This window comes from Mustela nivalis (genome assembly GCF_964662115.1).
Source record: "Mustela nivalis genome assembly, chromosome: 1".
NCBI classification, from domain to species: Eukaryota; Metazoa; Chordata; class Mammalia; order Carnivora; family Mustelidae; genus Mustela; species Mustela nivalis.
In genome coordinates this window covers 143377295-143392437 of record NC_139020.1, presented here as the reverse complement: position 1 = coordinate 143392437, position 15143 = coordinate 143377295, and the positions used below count along the sequence as shown (strand labels likewise).

At 39.9% G+C, this 15143-nt stretch overlaps 1 protein-coding gene across 1 annotated transcript in view; it reads left to right on the top strand.

Annotated features, from left to right (window-relative positions):
- GADL1 (glutamate decarboxylase like 1) overlaps window positions 1-13469 on the top strand; it is a 171309-nt gene extending 157840 nt beyond the window's left edge. Inside the window, exon 15 of the mRNA XM_082684026.1 lies at window positions 11650-13469. Coding sequence (XP_082540152.1) covers window positions 11650-11823 — 174 coding nt within the window. The 3' untranslated portion in view covers window positions 11824-13469. The remainder of the gene's footprint in view (window positions 1-11649) is intronic.
- Window positions 13470-15143: the final 1674 nt, after the last annotated feature.

The window sequence follows — 15143 nt, the reverse complement described above, 5'->3', positions numbered from 1 at the left end:
GATAAGGATGCTGGTGAGTAGTTGCAGGTGGATGATTGAAGCCAGTAGGCACTCACTGAGGCATAATTCGGACGCATTGGCAGGCTGGGCAGAGTAAGATGTCTCTCAGTTCAGAGCAGCATAACATCATGGGATCACTTCCTGTTTTACTCCATCTGTCAGGTCCAGAATCTGTGATAAAAGCCAATAATTCTGCTACTCAGGAAGCGAAGCCTCCCAAGCCTAAATGCAGGTTCTGCACCTTAAAAATATTGCTGTGCCAACACAGCTCCGCCTCCCACACCTGTGCCTGGAACCCCAGGTAGGGCTTTGGCCGTTAAGCCCCAGACAGCCCTACGGGCTCTTTGTGTCTTGTTGGCAGGGCTGAATCAAAAGACAGAATGTCAGCTGCTAATTGCCCATTGCCAAATGTCTAAAAGGAAAAGAATTCTCGGGGGAAGTTACCCTGGGGAAAAGGAACCAGTCTCTCATTGGCTTTGGAATGCTTAACCCGTGCTCCTTACCTGGCTTGAGTGTGTAGGAGAGTTAAGAATGAGCCTCCCTGGGGCTAAAACCCAGGGAGTCTGAGTCACCTACTGTAGAAGGCAGTCTTTAAGCTGTGTCCCTGCTCAGAGAGCCAGGTGCAGTATTTAGAAATAGGGGCCACTGCCCAGAGGACCCGAAGAGAAACCTGGACTGGACTCCTTTTCTCTTCTCATGTGGAGTGAAACTCTTGGAATATGTAAAGAATCTGGGAGCCCTCACTTCTCAATGTACGTGTGTATCAAGACATCATCTTGTACACTCTAATTATCCCCCATTTTTAGTTGTCAATTATACCTTGATCAAGCCAGAAGAACTTAAAACAAGGAGAGAATCTAAAGGCAACAACAAAAGGGACAGTTATCTTTTGAAGATCCCATTTGGTGGGGATTCACTTTGCTGACCTATCAACTGAGTCCTCTGTTCTGGATCAAAGGAAGGTTCCTAGGTCTTAAGAGAAACTGGGAGAATCCAGAGGAGTCAAGACAGAGGGTGGGAGGGATCCCTGGAGCACACGGGGCTCATGATCCATGTTTCTCAGGAGGGGCATCGCTAGCATTTTGGGCACCGTGACTCTTCCTTGGGCAGGTTTAGTCGAAGCACTGCGAAGCATTCGACGCCCTTGACCTTCAGACATTAAACGCAAATAGTCTTTGTCATAACCCAAAACCTTAGACAGGGATGCCCCTAGACAGGTGGGACCACCCCAGGGCGGTTGTCATTTTAAGGAAAGAATTCCCGAATAGCTTGTCAGATTAAGGGACAATATAGGGACCTCCCCAAATGGGCGAAAACTTTGGAGCTGGCCCACAACAGTTACTGAGCACCTATTAGCTCAGACGGTGGCTGTGACACATCGAGGATTAAGTTTTTGCTTTATAGAGTGTGTAAAACGTTTATTGTGTCCATTCTTCAACTAATGCTTTCAGTTCAGTTTGGTTTATTTTTATGACTGTTCATTTCAGCTGCCTTGAATATATGACTGACATTAGGTTTATTGGAATTGCTGTCATTGTCATTTCCACGTTGTAAACACCAAATGTGAAGCTGACTGTGTTCTTCATTCTTTCCGCGATGCTGACCTCTGTTTTTGTGGTTTAGCTCCTCTGTATCAGAAGGGGCATAAACTGGACAGTTCTTTTAAGTTGAGATGCTTTTTTTATTTTGTGCATGTCTGATTTTGAAAGATACTCTGGAGGAAAAACTGGGTTAAAAAAAAATCCATATTTGAAAAGAGGTATGTCCAGTCTAAGTATGGCCTATTTCTCCATGTTCTGCCAAGCTGAAATGATCTTTTAGATGCATCTGATTTCATGGGCTATGGACCACCAATTTTACATAATTTAAGCTCAGGAGACTTATCCCAATGCGGCTCAGCTCCAAATTACAGGGGGGCAAATACCAGGGGAATGAGTGAGTGTTGTGCACAGACATAAGAAGAGAATTGGACAGGTAAGGAATGGCAGAAAATATATGGAAAGAGGCAAATTGATTCTCCAAGCAATCAAAAGAAAGAGCTTTATTGTTTCCTGGGCCATGGTTCAGTGTTTTCAACACTTTATCAGGTTTTATGATTAATAGAAAAGTTGGCCAGCAATTTCTTTGAAGGTCACTGGTCTATTTCTTATTTTTTTATTTTTCATTTTTTATAATCAGCTAAGTCTTACTTTACTACAAAATTGACATAAGAAATTCAGGAAGGGAAGATTCCTAATCTCCTCTCCCCTTCTCGCTCCAAACTGTCTTTCCCGGTCCAAAACCTCTCTTACCTCTCACCCTACCTTTACCTCTCCTGAGGTCCTGCTTAAAGGACTGTCACTGGCCATGTTCCCATACTTGCATGGTGATAACAAGCATTTGAAGTGGGAGGCCTGGGTGGCTCCGTCAGTGAAGCGTCTGCCTTCAGCTCCGGTCATGATCTTGGGGTCCTGGGGTTGAGCCCCCCGTCCGGCTCCTTGCTCAGTGGGGAGTCTTCATCTCCCTCTCCTTCTGCCCCTCCCTCCAGCTCATTGTCTCTCTCTCAAATAAATAAATAAAATCTTTAGAACAAAACAAAACCAAAGAACAAGTGTTTGAAGTGCCTGGTAAATGTGAAGACCACCAGGTCACCAGGTCTAACCCTGAGATTCAAAGCCAGGTGCTCTGGATTGGTGCTTTCCCCCCGACCCCCACCTCCCCTACCACTCCCCCACCCCCCAACCCCTGGCCCTGTCCTGGTGATTTGTATCTTCAGGCATATTTGGGGAGCTCCTAATACTACTCTTCAGTCTTTCTTTGATAAAAATATAAGCCGCAAGATAGCATGAAGAGACTGTTTAATTTTGGACACAAGCTCATGAATATGGGGACAAATGACCTTTTCAGTATATGACCTTTTCATGTGTCCAAAGAAGAAGTAAATTTTTACTTAGAAAATATCTCTGTTTTCTGCAAAATACTTACACAACACAGAGAAATTGCTAACATACACCAGGAGCTCATCCCTGCCCACAATACATTTCAGTGGGAAGCTTCTTTCCCTGCCTCCTGCCCCGCCACCAAACTCGAGATGATCAACCACTGTCTCACCTTTTAAAGGAAAAAAGAGTTTAGTTTGCCTATGTTAGAAAAAAAAAAACTTGGACCTTAAATAGAAAATTAATATAGAAGTGGCATACATGAGCTATAAGATTTAATTTCTAAAACTGCTAACTCTCAACCGAATTATTTAAATACAGTTTAGTTGCTTTGGGGAGAAAGAATAAATTACAAATCATGTTTTCACAGAACTTTCAAATGCTCATCTCTCAAGAGAGAGTAATGAAATAGTATAATAAAAGACCAGGTATGAATATAAATTGATTAAAAACAAATTCATTCTAAGGTATTAATAAGACTAGTTCATATTATTGAGTGTCTAGTCAATGCCAAACTCTGTGCTTGGTACATTCATATATATTATTTCATTTAGTCCACATAACAATCCTAAGGGATATCAGGTCTTGATGAGTCCCAGAGCAGTTAAATATTTGTCCAAACTCACATAGAATTTCATGAATTGGGTCTCAGGTCAGTCTAAACTAGTCTGTTGGTCTCTGAATGGTTATTGTAAACCTGTAAATTAACATCTGGACTCACTTGTAACAATGAAAGGGATGCTGCTGATAATTACAGGTTTAAATTGATCTGTTGTGAGGAAACTGGATAATTGATTCCTCTAGTAAACAGAGCTAGTTTATTTAACCATCGGGCAAAATCAGCATGAGGGACAGAGGAACTGAATAAGGACATATAAAAATATTTGGTGGCCATATAAAAATGGCCTCAAAACACAAAAGAAGTGCAAACTCGAGAGATGATGTTAGCTTAGTCATCCACAACTCACCTGAAATCATCCATAATCATATGTGAATTACATTTAATAAGCATGGTGGGTTCATTCATTTTATTTTTTTAGGATTTATTTATTTATTTATTTGAAAGAGAGAGAGCGAGAGAGCAAGCACCAGCTTGGGGAGGGGCAGAGACCGAGAATCCACAAGCAGGTTCCTCACTGAGCACAGAAGAGCTGACTAGGGGTTGGACCCCAGGCCCCTGAGATCATGACCTGAGCTGAACCCAAGCGTCAGATGCTTAACCAAATGTGCCATCCAGGCGCCCCAAGGATGGTGGGTACATTTAAATGTTTGATTGAATGAGCCTTCAAAAAAACCCATACCGTGAAGAAAAGATTCAAGTCCACTATATCCAAAATAGCTTTCTATCTTTTGCACCTAAAAGTGGTTACCATGAACTTTCTTATTTCAGGCCCACAGAGAAATGAAGTGATTTGCTTTAGGGCATGAAGTGAGTATTAGAACTGGGAGGAAACATCTTAACTGAGAGCTCCATTTCCTTTCTGGAGTTGGTGCTCTCAACTTTTCCTGAATGAGAATATTCATTTCCATTGTGTACTATCTGTTCACAGCATTACAGGCTGCATCTGTAATATCATAATCCATATTTTATTTAATTGTATGAAGGGGTACCAAACTTTTATCATCTCCTGCCTAAAGATGAGGGGTCTGGGGCTCTGGGAACGAAAGGCATTTGCCTGATCTCTGGTAGCTACATATCCTCTTGGACCTGCCTTTATTTTTTTCAATGACTTTGTTTATTCACTTCAAAATTTACACACAGGTAAAATTCACCTCTTAAGGTATATAGCTCTATCAGTTTTGATAAGTGCATAACATTAGTACTGGCAAAGCTTTATATTTGAACCCACATTATTTGGAACCCAGATTATTTAGGAAGAAAGTATAAAGCAAATTATTGTTTGTGATTGCTCAAAAATAATGGCTGGAAGAAAGTCACGGTGACTGTCTGCCAGTCTGTGTCCTGGTTTCTCACTCAGCTGGCAAAGGAGGGTCAAGAAGACTGTGCGCATTTCCTGACTCGATGTAGAATTTCTAAAAAAAGCCAATGAACATAACTTTCTATGTGCTTTTTCCCTTGAAGGGGTAGATTCTACATGTTGTAATGTATCTGTCTGCTTTAACCAAGGAGTCCATAAGTATGCCCCAAACCAAATCTAACTTATTACCTACTTATTTATAGCCTAGGAGCTCTAAATGGGCTTACCATTTTTCAGTGGTTGAAAAATAATCAAGAACAGCTTAGTATTTCTTGATATGTGAAAATCACATATTAAATGTCACTGTCCTTAAATAAAGTTTTATTAGAACACAGCCTTGCTCATTTGTGTATATATTGTCTAGGGCTGCTTTAATGCTACGATGACAGAGGTGAGTATTTGCAACAGAGATCGTTGGCTGAAATAGTTATCTGACTCTTTAAAGAAGAGAGCTTTGTCCCTTAGATCTAGAGTAACAGTAAAGTATAGCAGCTGCATTGAGCCACATTTTATTCCTTTTTCAGTGTTTATTTGCTTGACCAGTCATGGAAATGTATAGCCTTCCTATGTCTATAAACTATTCTGGAGAATACTGAAGGAGTATGAGTGGAATGTAGATATAGGAAAATGTAAAACTCTTTCAAAGTACTTTTCATAGAGAGTTATATTGTAATTAACATCTTGTTCTAAGATTATCTTGCTTAAGAGAAACTTATATCATAGATCATTTTCTACATTTGATATAAGTTTCTCTTAAGCAAGATAATCTTAGAACAAGATGCTAATTACAATATAACTCTCATAATTTACTCTTCAGCTTATTAGCCTGCCTGCCCACTCTATGCTCTACCCACAATATCTGCAAATTATTATGAGTTTGGCCTCCTACCCCCAAAGAATCTTTGCTTCCTTGGAGAAAATGAAATGTAGATTAATTAAATTGAAATTGAGATGACAGCTCTAAAATCTGGAGTTGGAGGAGCATTGATTTGTTCATGATTTATGGGATAATTTAGCAAAATACAGTCTGTCTGGATTTATTAGAAGCTCTGAATGGTATTGCAGGCTAGAGTGAGAGTAGATGCTTAGACAGGGTTTGTCCCTCAAATTTGTTGCAAAAGGATCCCCTCTTTTAGTTACGGGTTTGTCTTCACAACCCCGTAGGTGTTGTGATGTTCCATATTTGACAGGTAAGAAAATGGGACTTGATTTCACCTGCACAGCAAATGGGAAAAGTTGCAAATAGATCCTAAAGTCTAGACCATTTTGAACCATTTACTGTTATCATCTCTGGACTAACTTTTGAAGTTCTAATTTAGAGGTTTCATGATTGGGTCCATGGTTTCACTGACATGTCATTGTAACTGTAGAAGGTCCAAGCTTTAACAATGGGGAAATGATTTAGGTAAACTAAGGTAGTGTGGTATGATGGAATACAAGACACCATTCAAAGTGGTATGGAGACCATGGCAAGAAGCGTGAAAAAATATGCAAGAACATCGAGATTCATAATTAAAATGATATGCACCTACAGGAAGCCATGGGAGTTAAAAACAGAGCAGCGGTCTTTGAAATGTGGTCTCCAGACCCATAAACTGAATATTACCAGTCTGCAATAAGAAAAATATGGAACTCAAGAGCTACTGTTTAGAAAGTTTTACAACAATTTAACAGATTAACTTTACTGCTAAATTTAAAATTTTCTAAAAATAAGCTTGTAATTATTCTTTTTAGTTTAATTTTTATTCAGTAATTCCTTTTCAATCAATAGTTCACTTTTATTGTAGTTCACAAAAATATTTCTGTAATGCACTGGTAAAAATACACTTCCTCTCAGAGAGTTCGAGAAACACTCTGCATATTGAAAAGAAATGTGTTGTTGTCAACCTTAAATATGTTCACACATATTTAAGAAGAAATTTCATTTGACGGATGTTAAAATTTTGTTTTCAGAAAAGGCTATGCTGGTGTCCGGTCAGTTACTTGTTATCAAATCACCGTACTTGGCCAGAATGAGAGAATTTTATTTTGTTTTGTTTTCCGTTGAGTTTAAGCAACTTGTAAGTATCAAATGCTATTTTATGCTGCAGGAGTGTGACAACAAAATTCTGTTTAAATGACTAAATCATCGCTGGAACATAATTTAAGGTGGGGGGGAAGCAATCCTACAGAAATGTGTCGATTAAGTTTCTGTGCAACCAAATAGAAATGTCAGGATCTTCCCCCACTTAAGATGCAGGGACCAGGGCACTGAGGCATGCGAAAAGAATTTGATTTACAATTTGAAGGAAAACCAGCAGTAAAATAATTGAAAGCTGGAAAGCAATCTCACTCCTGCCAAATTGCTTTCCTCCATGCACGCTTCATTTAGGGGCGATATTCAGATACTTACATTTAGCTTGTGCATATTTTCTCTCTCCTGTGAATGGTCCATTCTGTCGGATTAGGACTGTTTCTCTGTTTCGATCAGCAAAAGAGAATAACCAGGTTACCCAGCACTGGATTGTGCCTGCAGTTTTAGAAATAGAAAATGCTTAATTTTTTTTTTTAGATGCAGATGTGATAAGCTGGCTGTTAATGAGAACATTCTTGGTCCTTAAATTGCAAGCGTGGGTTCCTTTCAAACAAGCTTTAATCTGAGTTCGCGGGAATCGGCTATGTGAAAGTTCACTGCAAATTGTAAAGGGTTGGTAACATATTTGTTAACAACAAGAACCAGTACAACTACAACAGTTGTAACTTGTGATGGAGATTTAATGGCTATCTGCCCTGGTGTGGTTTATGGCTTGGTTTTCCCATGTAGGATTTACGGATTATAGAGGTCTTCCTCTCTCGCCTAGGAATAATTACCTCTAACAATGAATTATATATTCACGGATACATAAATAAAATGTGTATTGTCCTGCTAAACCGTGTTTAGTCTGTTCTCTGAGTCCCATGGATATGTGGTCATTTACTTATAATTTCTGAAAGTCAGTGGCAAAATTTTGGCTTAGAAGTTTGGTTCCCATGACACATGTTTGCCATGGAAGCATATTCTACAACAGCAAGGATTTTAAAGATCACAAATATCTTTATATTAAAATGTCCAAGGGGTCCTCTTTTACCTTTCTCACTCCCATTAGAACATATTTTTGGTTTACTTACAAGAAATGCAAAGCTGACAGTTTGATTTTCATAATTGCCTCATGTGAGCCTCTCACACTTAATGAGCCAGAATCAAGATTCTAATGGTCTCCAAAGGTAAGGCAGAAAATATCATTTGGGGAGGGGGGAATAGAGTTATTGAAAAGGAAACAGGAATAGACAATGCAAATTAGACTTGAGCGAAGCACCTGCCTGTTTTAAATTTAAATTTAATTTAAATTTAATTTAAATCTGTAATCCAGAGCTGGTTATACCCTGCGTACCTAGAGGAAGATGGAGGTGAATATGAAAGGAATTTTTATTAAAAAAAAAAATAATAAGTTTGTAGACCCTCAATTCGTGAGCTCTACAATGGATAGTTTTCGACTCTCCTGGCCAGACATTTGTCTTACGCGAACCGGGTTTTCCTATATGTATCGGCAATGGCACTCTTTTGTCTTTCTCTCAGATCTTCAGTTTACCTTCAAGAGCGCGCTTTTCTTTGAATTAAAATTAAATGTGCTTTTGTCAGAGCCTAAGTCAAACCATGGTTCCGCGTTGCTTTGTGACTAAATAGGAAGATTTTAGGGGCACCTGGGTAGCTCAGTTGGTTAAGTATCTGCATTTGACTCAGGTCATGCTCTCAGGGTCCTGGGATCAAGCCCGACATGGGGCACTCTGCTCAGTGGGGAGCCTGCTTCCTCCTCTCTCTCTGCCTGCCTCTCTGCCTACTTGTGATCTCTGTCTGTCAAATAAATTTAAAAAATCCTTTAAAAAATTTTTTAAAAAGGAAGATTTTAAGAGCAGGGCATAACAAATGGTGCCTTAAAAGTTTAAATTACGTGTGTATTTTACATGTATATTACATGTATATAAATTGTGTATATACACATATGTAAGTGCACATGTGCTCTTCACATCCATATTCACAGCAGAACCTCCCACCCACAGTGATGAGGAGAGGTCAGTTAAAGCAAACAGCCCTAGAAAAATGGAACACACACTTAACTGAAACATTTTAACTTAAAATATATCTACGCACATTTATTTCCCCATCTCTCGGTGGAAAGTTGCTGTTGTTTTTCTTATTCCAGCAAGGGAGGACTTCTAAACGCTTTCCCAAATAAGTGAGGTTTTTCTTGAGTAGGGGTCTGATGATCAAAGGGCCTCTCCTGTGCTTGCGGTAACTAATCTCTTCCAGAATCATCTGTCCTGTCAGGCCGAGTTTCTGTAAGCTGAGGGCTTCTGTGGCCATCCGTGTGCAGAACCAGTCTGGACTCTAGATTCTGCCTGAAATGTTTCCAGTTCTCTTCCCACACCCAACGTGCAGCCATGTTTAGCCGTACCCGGCTATCCAGTCTTTTCAGAGAATTCAGCTTCATTTTTATGAAAAGCATTCTCTTTTTGCACTCACCTTTCATTTGCTCCTGTATCATTTCACTCGATTTTTACTATTCCAATAACAAATGATACCTGATTAAAGAGCTTTGGAAGAAAACTTAGTAGATGCTTGGAAACTTCAAATGTAAGGGTTACAGACAGATATTCCTGGAGCTTAGGTATGTAGAGACTCACCAATTTGCTTCCTTTTTGCTTCCACGGACCACTTATCACTAATCTTGCTAGCAGATTGGAGATAATTATTTAACCTTGCTTTTCTCACCTCTAAAGAGCTCAGAATAAAATTTGTAACATTCTTCCAGAAATCTATAGAATGTGATGGTCTGTATTTTTTCGTTAACTTGACTTCTAACTTCATCTTCTTTTTCTACATATTTTTTCTTTTATGCTCAGGGATTTTCTTTTCTATGTCTCATTATACCCTGCGAGAACTCTAATATTTTGCTAGAATGGCAATGTGGTTGAGCTTAATGGATGTTTGTTGTTGCTGTTGTAGGCACAGTGTAGTCAGTGTTATGCAAAATTTAGGTTCTAAAATTAGCACATAAGGGAAAAAGTACATGGTTAAAATCATTCTTGCACGTCCCTTGAGAATCAGGCTCTGTGACTGAATCCAGCACATCAAACGTCTAGAAGTCTGAAACACCCAGTTTTCCCATAAGCTTTGCAACTAATCAAGATTATGTTGAGTGTCTGATGAAGTAGCTTGGCTTGTTTTCAGGGGGGTATCTGGCAAGACATAGGTATGCTTAAAGGCTGAAGAGGTGTGGCATGGTCATGCCCCAAGACAGGCTCGTGGAAACCGAGATGTATTACCCTCACCTAGGGAATTTCTTTCTTTCTTTCTTTCTTTCTTTCTTTCTTTCTTTCTTTCTTTCTTTCTTTCTTTCTTTCTTTCTTTCTTTCTTTCTCTTTTTTTTAAAAGATTTTATTTATTTATTTGACAGAGATACAAGTAGGCAGAGGGGCAGGCAGAGAGAGAGAGGGAAGTAGGCTCCCTGCTGATCAGAGAGCCCGATGTGGGGCTCGATCCCAGGACCCTGGAATCATGACCTGAGCCAAAGACAGAGGCTTAACCCACTGAGCCACCCAGGCGCCGACCTAAGGAATTTCAAAGCACACCATGCTTGATGTTATTTATGTAGGCATTCTTCCCTTCTGGATTAACCAAGTCTCATCTTTCTTAGAAGATGAGGACAGAAATACATGATATTCTCATCTTATGTTCACATACAACATGCACAGAAATTTTGAAAGAGTTAAACTAAAAAGAAAATGGAAAATCTTTGCTTGCTTTTCCGAGCCCATAAGAGTGCACTCTATTTTTTTAACTTGGTGTTTCAAAGATCAGCTTCACTATTTTAAAAGTTTATAACCTAGTTCCTGGGTGTTCACAATCCCGATAGGAAAACAGACTGATGTTCCCAGGTGGTTCTTAAGTTGGACTAATTTCTTCAAACAACAAACTTTTAGAGAAATTTGTGTGTTTGGATGATCAGGTCCCATCTCCCCAGGTTATCTGCAGATCTTTAAAATACAGGCTTCTTATTTTATTCCAATCTTTATACCTCTTCATGAAAGAGTATTTTTGTTTCATGTGTCCTATTAATAAACGAATAAACTATTAGTCTTCAAAATAGAACTGCGCATAATATCAGTATGAGTGTTTTCCTTGTTAGACTACCAACAGAAGGCTGTTATTTTGTATCTGTGTTTTTGACTCACCCAAAACTAATTTTCTTTACTTAAGATACCTGAACTGGAGCATTTTTTAGTTCAAAGTTGGGGAATGTACCATTTGACACTTTCACGACTGTGCCCCCCGAGGACACCTGATTTGTTTAGAAGGAGACAACACCACATAATGGTTTAGGTTTCAGAGTGTGTGCTCGGTGAAGCTGTCGGCTCTTTTCACTCACCTTTCCCAAGCATGGGACCCAGACTGTCTAATCTCCAACTTGCACTTCAATTTCTTCATTCACGAATAGGGATATCTCTGTCTCTTTCCCGAGGTCACTGTGAAGATTAGATGAATTAAATTTATCTAAAGCCCTTGGCTCAGTCTTCATATGCTGTGAGTTCTCAGTAGATTATGATTAATATTGACCTTGATGTGTGCAAGGGAGTGAGATCCCAGTGGAGGCCAGTGGGTATCACGTGACCGGTGGAACGACGCTGGAATGTGCTCTGATCTTTCACCGTCTCCCTCCTCTCGCCCGCTGCAGGTGGCCCCAGCCATTAAGGAGCGGATGATGAAGAAGGGAAGCCTGATGCTGGGCTACCAGCCCCATCGGGGGAAGGTCAACTTCTTCCGCCAGGTGGTGATCAGCCCTCAAGTGAGCCGGGAGGACATGGACTTCCTCCTGGATGAGATAGACCTCCTAGGGAGAGACATGTAGCTGTGGCTTTTGGTTCCCCAGAGGCATGAGTCCTGCCCTGAGGAGGCTTCCAGATCCAGGGCATCTGGGGACACAGAAGAGACTATAGCCCTTCTGGGGAGAAATAGGAAAGACGCCTTGGCCTGGTGTGGGGAAAGGGAAATGCTAAGCAAATAGTGGGAAGGACTCGTTAGCTGCCTCGGCACTACTGTTTGCTATTAAAGGAGGAAGTGAAAAGTGGATTTTCGTAAGAACTGTCTTTAGGACACAGACTTGAAGAGAGTTTAGTAAGTACCACATAGGGCCTGGATTCTAAGCTTCTGTTGCTCTCTAAAGAACATATGAATTAATAGCTGAAAGCAGTGATTCTCAAAATGTCAGTCCCTAGACAAGCAGCATCAACATTGCCTGGGAATTCATTAAAAAATGAATTCTCAGCCCAGCCCCAGACCTACTGAATCAGACACACTGCGTGTGCCATTCAGCATATTTTAAATCGCTTTCCAGGTAATTCAGAGGCAAGTAAAATCTGAGAACTGGTGGTTTAGTGAAATCTTACAAAGACTGAGTAATAGCTCTGATATTTACCAGCAAAGAGATATCCACTATTTCAGCAGTTCCCGAGCCAGTGTCTGAAAATATGGCTGTGACACCTGCAGCATGAATGTTTAGGGGCATCAGAAGTCCATCAAAACTATTTTTAAAAGGAGGAAATATTTAAGATGTTTACTTTATAAAGATATATCTTTTCTGCAGCTGAGTATTTATTCTCAAAAAAGATAAAATTAACTATCTGTCCTAAATTACCTAAAATAGAGGTGAGGATAAAAGCAAACACTTTGTAGCATGGCCCTTTCAATCAAAGCAATAGTCCTAATTCATTTCCCAAAGCACTTTTGTCATAGCTTGGCATAGACAGTAGATGTAGATGTCTCTGTGTACTTGTTTCAGTGTGAGGGGCCCATTTCTTATCTTGTTCTCTGCTTACAGGAAATAATCAGAATGAAGTCCAGGGTTATACAACATTCCCTTTCTCAAGCTTTGAAACGTCAGTGTAGACAATTAAGTCGTTCATATTAGGCAGAGAATCTGAGAATTAGAGGTCTTTCAGTGTGAACACCTCCTCCATTTCTCCTGGGAGTGGATGATTGTAATTCCATCTCTGATCCTGGTCCTGGATTTCTGGAGAACTCTAGAGAACTCTGAACTCCCGAAATTCTGGAGAACTCTATTTGACTAAGAAATAAACAGAATTCAGAGTTGTGGATGTAGAGTTCAACAAGGTAAGATTGTGAATCTAATTAGAACTCTGATTTGGGAGGCAAATGATGGAAGAGTGTTTAAGTGTTAGACTAGCATATTCAACAATTTTTCATACGATATCATTAACTTCTGTTGATTAAATTTTGAAGAGTAAAAAGCCCATGTGTACTGTTTGCTTTTATTCCATATTTTCACTTTAGGGTATGTGGTTTCTCCGTATCTATATTGGTCAAAGAATATTTTAATCTTTTTCTTAATTACTTTCTTCTCTGGTGATAAATGTTTGTGCGGGCATTTGTTTTACATACGTTGTTGCTTTTTGGTTTTAATGTCTACATAAAATGTGCCTGAAATTGATGTTTGTAACAATTCTGGTTTCATGAAATAAAAGCAACATTAGCACACGCTTCGTGTTACTGACTTTTCTTCTCTCGTCATCTCATTACGGGGTTGTCTCAGTACATTTTAGAAGTAATTGAGTTCCTTTGGCATTTTAGCTAAATAATCGAGGGAGCATGTTGGGAGCTGTCTATTTTTGAGGTAACACCTTGAAAAAACTTGAAAAAACAGTTTTCGCAAAGGAGGGATTTGCTTATTTAGTTTTTCGTCCTCCACTTGGCAAAGCCTCAGGAACCCAATAGACACATGTCAGCTTCCATTGGGCCTCTTCTTGAGACGTGATAGTTCTTAATGAATGAAGAGAACAACTGTTAACAGACACTTTGAAGATTCCTTTCTTTTTCCTTCAGATGTCCAGTTATACTTTTTGATAAAAGGTTAATCGTAATTCATTCACGCATTGAACATATTGATGGTGTCCCCACCGTGTCCTAGGCAGTTACCCAGATGCCGGGGAAGTGCAGTGAAAGAGATAAAGTCCCTGCTCTTCGGAAGCTTTCAGTCTAGTTGAGGTAGGCAATCCACAAGTAAGTAGTAACAAGTCATGTGGCAATAAGTATTTTGAAGAAAAATCAAGGAGAATAAAGGGAAAGAAGATGGAAAGGAGAGGGGGGTGGGCCACTGGAGAAAAGTTGGTTGGGGTGAGGCCTTTTGAATGAGATGACATTTGAGGGGAGATTAAGGAGGCCAGTGGTGGGACACCCATGTGGGCTTCTGGAGGAAGGGCATTCCCAATAGAGGCTATGGTAAGTGTAAGGGTTGAGGAGCTGCATCCATGGTATGTTCAAGGCCCAACATGAAGGCAAGCAAGGCTGGAGCAGAGGAAATCTCAGGATAAGGGGCAGATGATGAAGTCAGAAGTATCTGGAAGTATATACACTGGGCCTTGTGGGTGGAGATTTGGGTTTAGACAAAAATACACTGGAGAACCTGAACAAGATATTGATGTGATTCAACTTATATTTTAGAAGGATCATTCTGATTACTATTTGGAGAATAGAGTGTCCATGAGTGAGCATGGATTCAGGGAGACCAAATGGGAGGCAACTGCAACAATTCAAGCAGAAAATGATGACAGTTTGTTTATACTAAAGTCCCAGTGAGGAAAGTGATGAAAAGAGGTCCAATTGTAGAAGCACTTAAATGTAGAATTGAGGGGCACCTGAGTGGCTCAGCTGGTTGTGATTCCAACTCTTGATTTCAACTCAGGTCATGATCTCAGGGTTGTAAGATAGAACCCTACATTGAGCTCACACACCGGGCATGGAGCTTGCTTAAGATTCTCTCTCTCTCTCTCTCTCTTCTTCTCCCCAACTCCTCCCCTTGCCCCAGCGTGTGTTCTCTCTAAATAAATAAATAAATAAACACAGAGTTGACAGGGTTGACTGAAGAAGCATAGTGCTCCAGGAAATGAGGAATTCAGGAGAGTGTCATATACTTTTGCCCTGGGCAACCATAAGAAAGGAATTCTATCCACTGAGGTAAGGACTGCAAAAAGTAGTTTTACTCATTTTGGGTCATATAATATTTGAATTGTCTCCACCAGCCAGCCAGATTAAATGTAAGTAACTGTTTGAATCTTGATTTCAGGGGGGAAGTTGAAGCTGAAGTTATTAATTTGACATCCATCAACATAGGGATGTTATTTCAAATTATGGGATTGGATGAGATCATCCAGA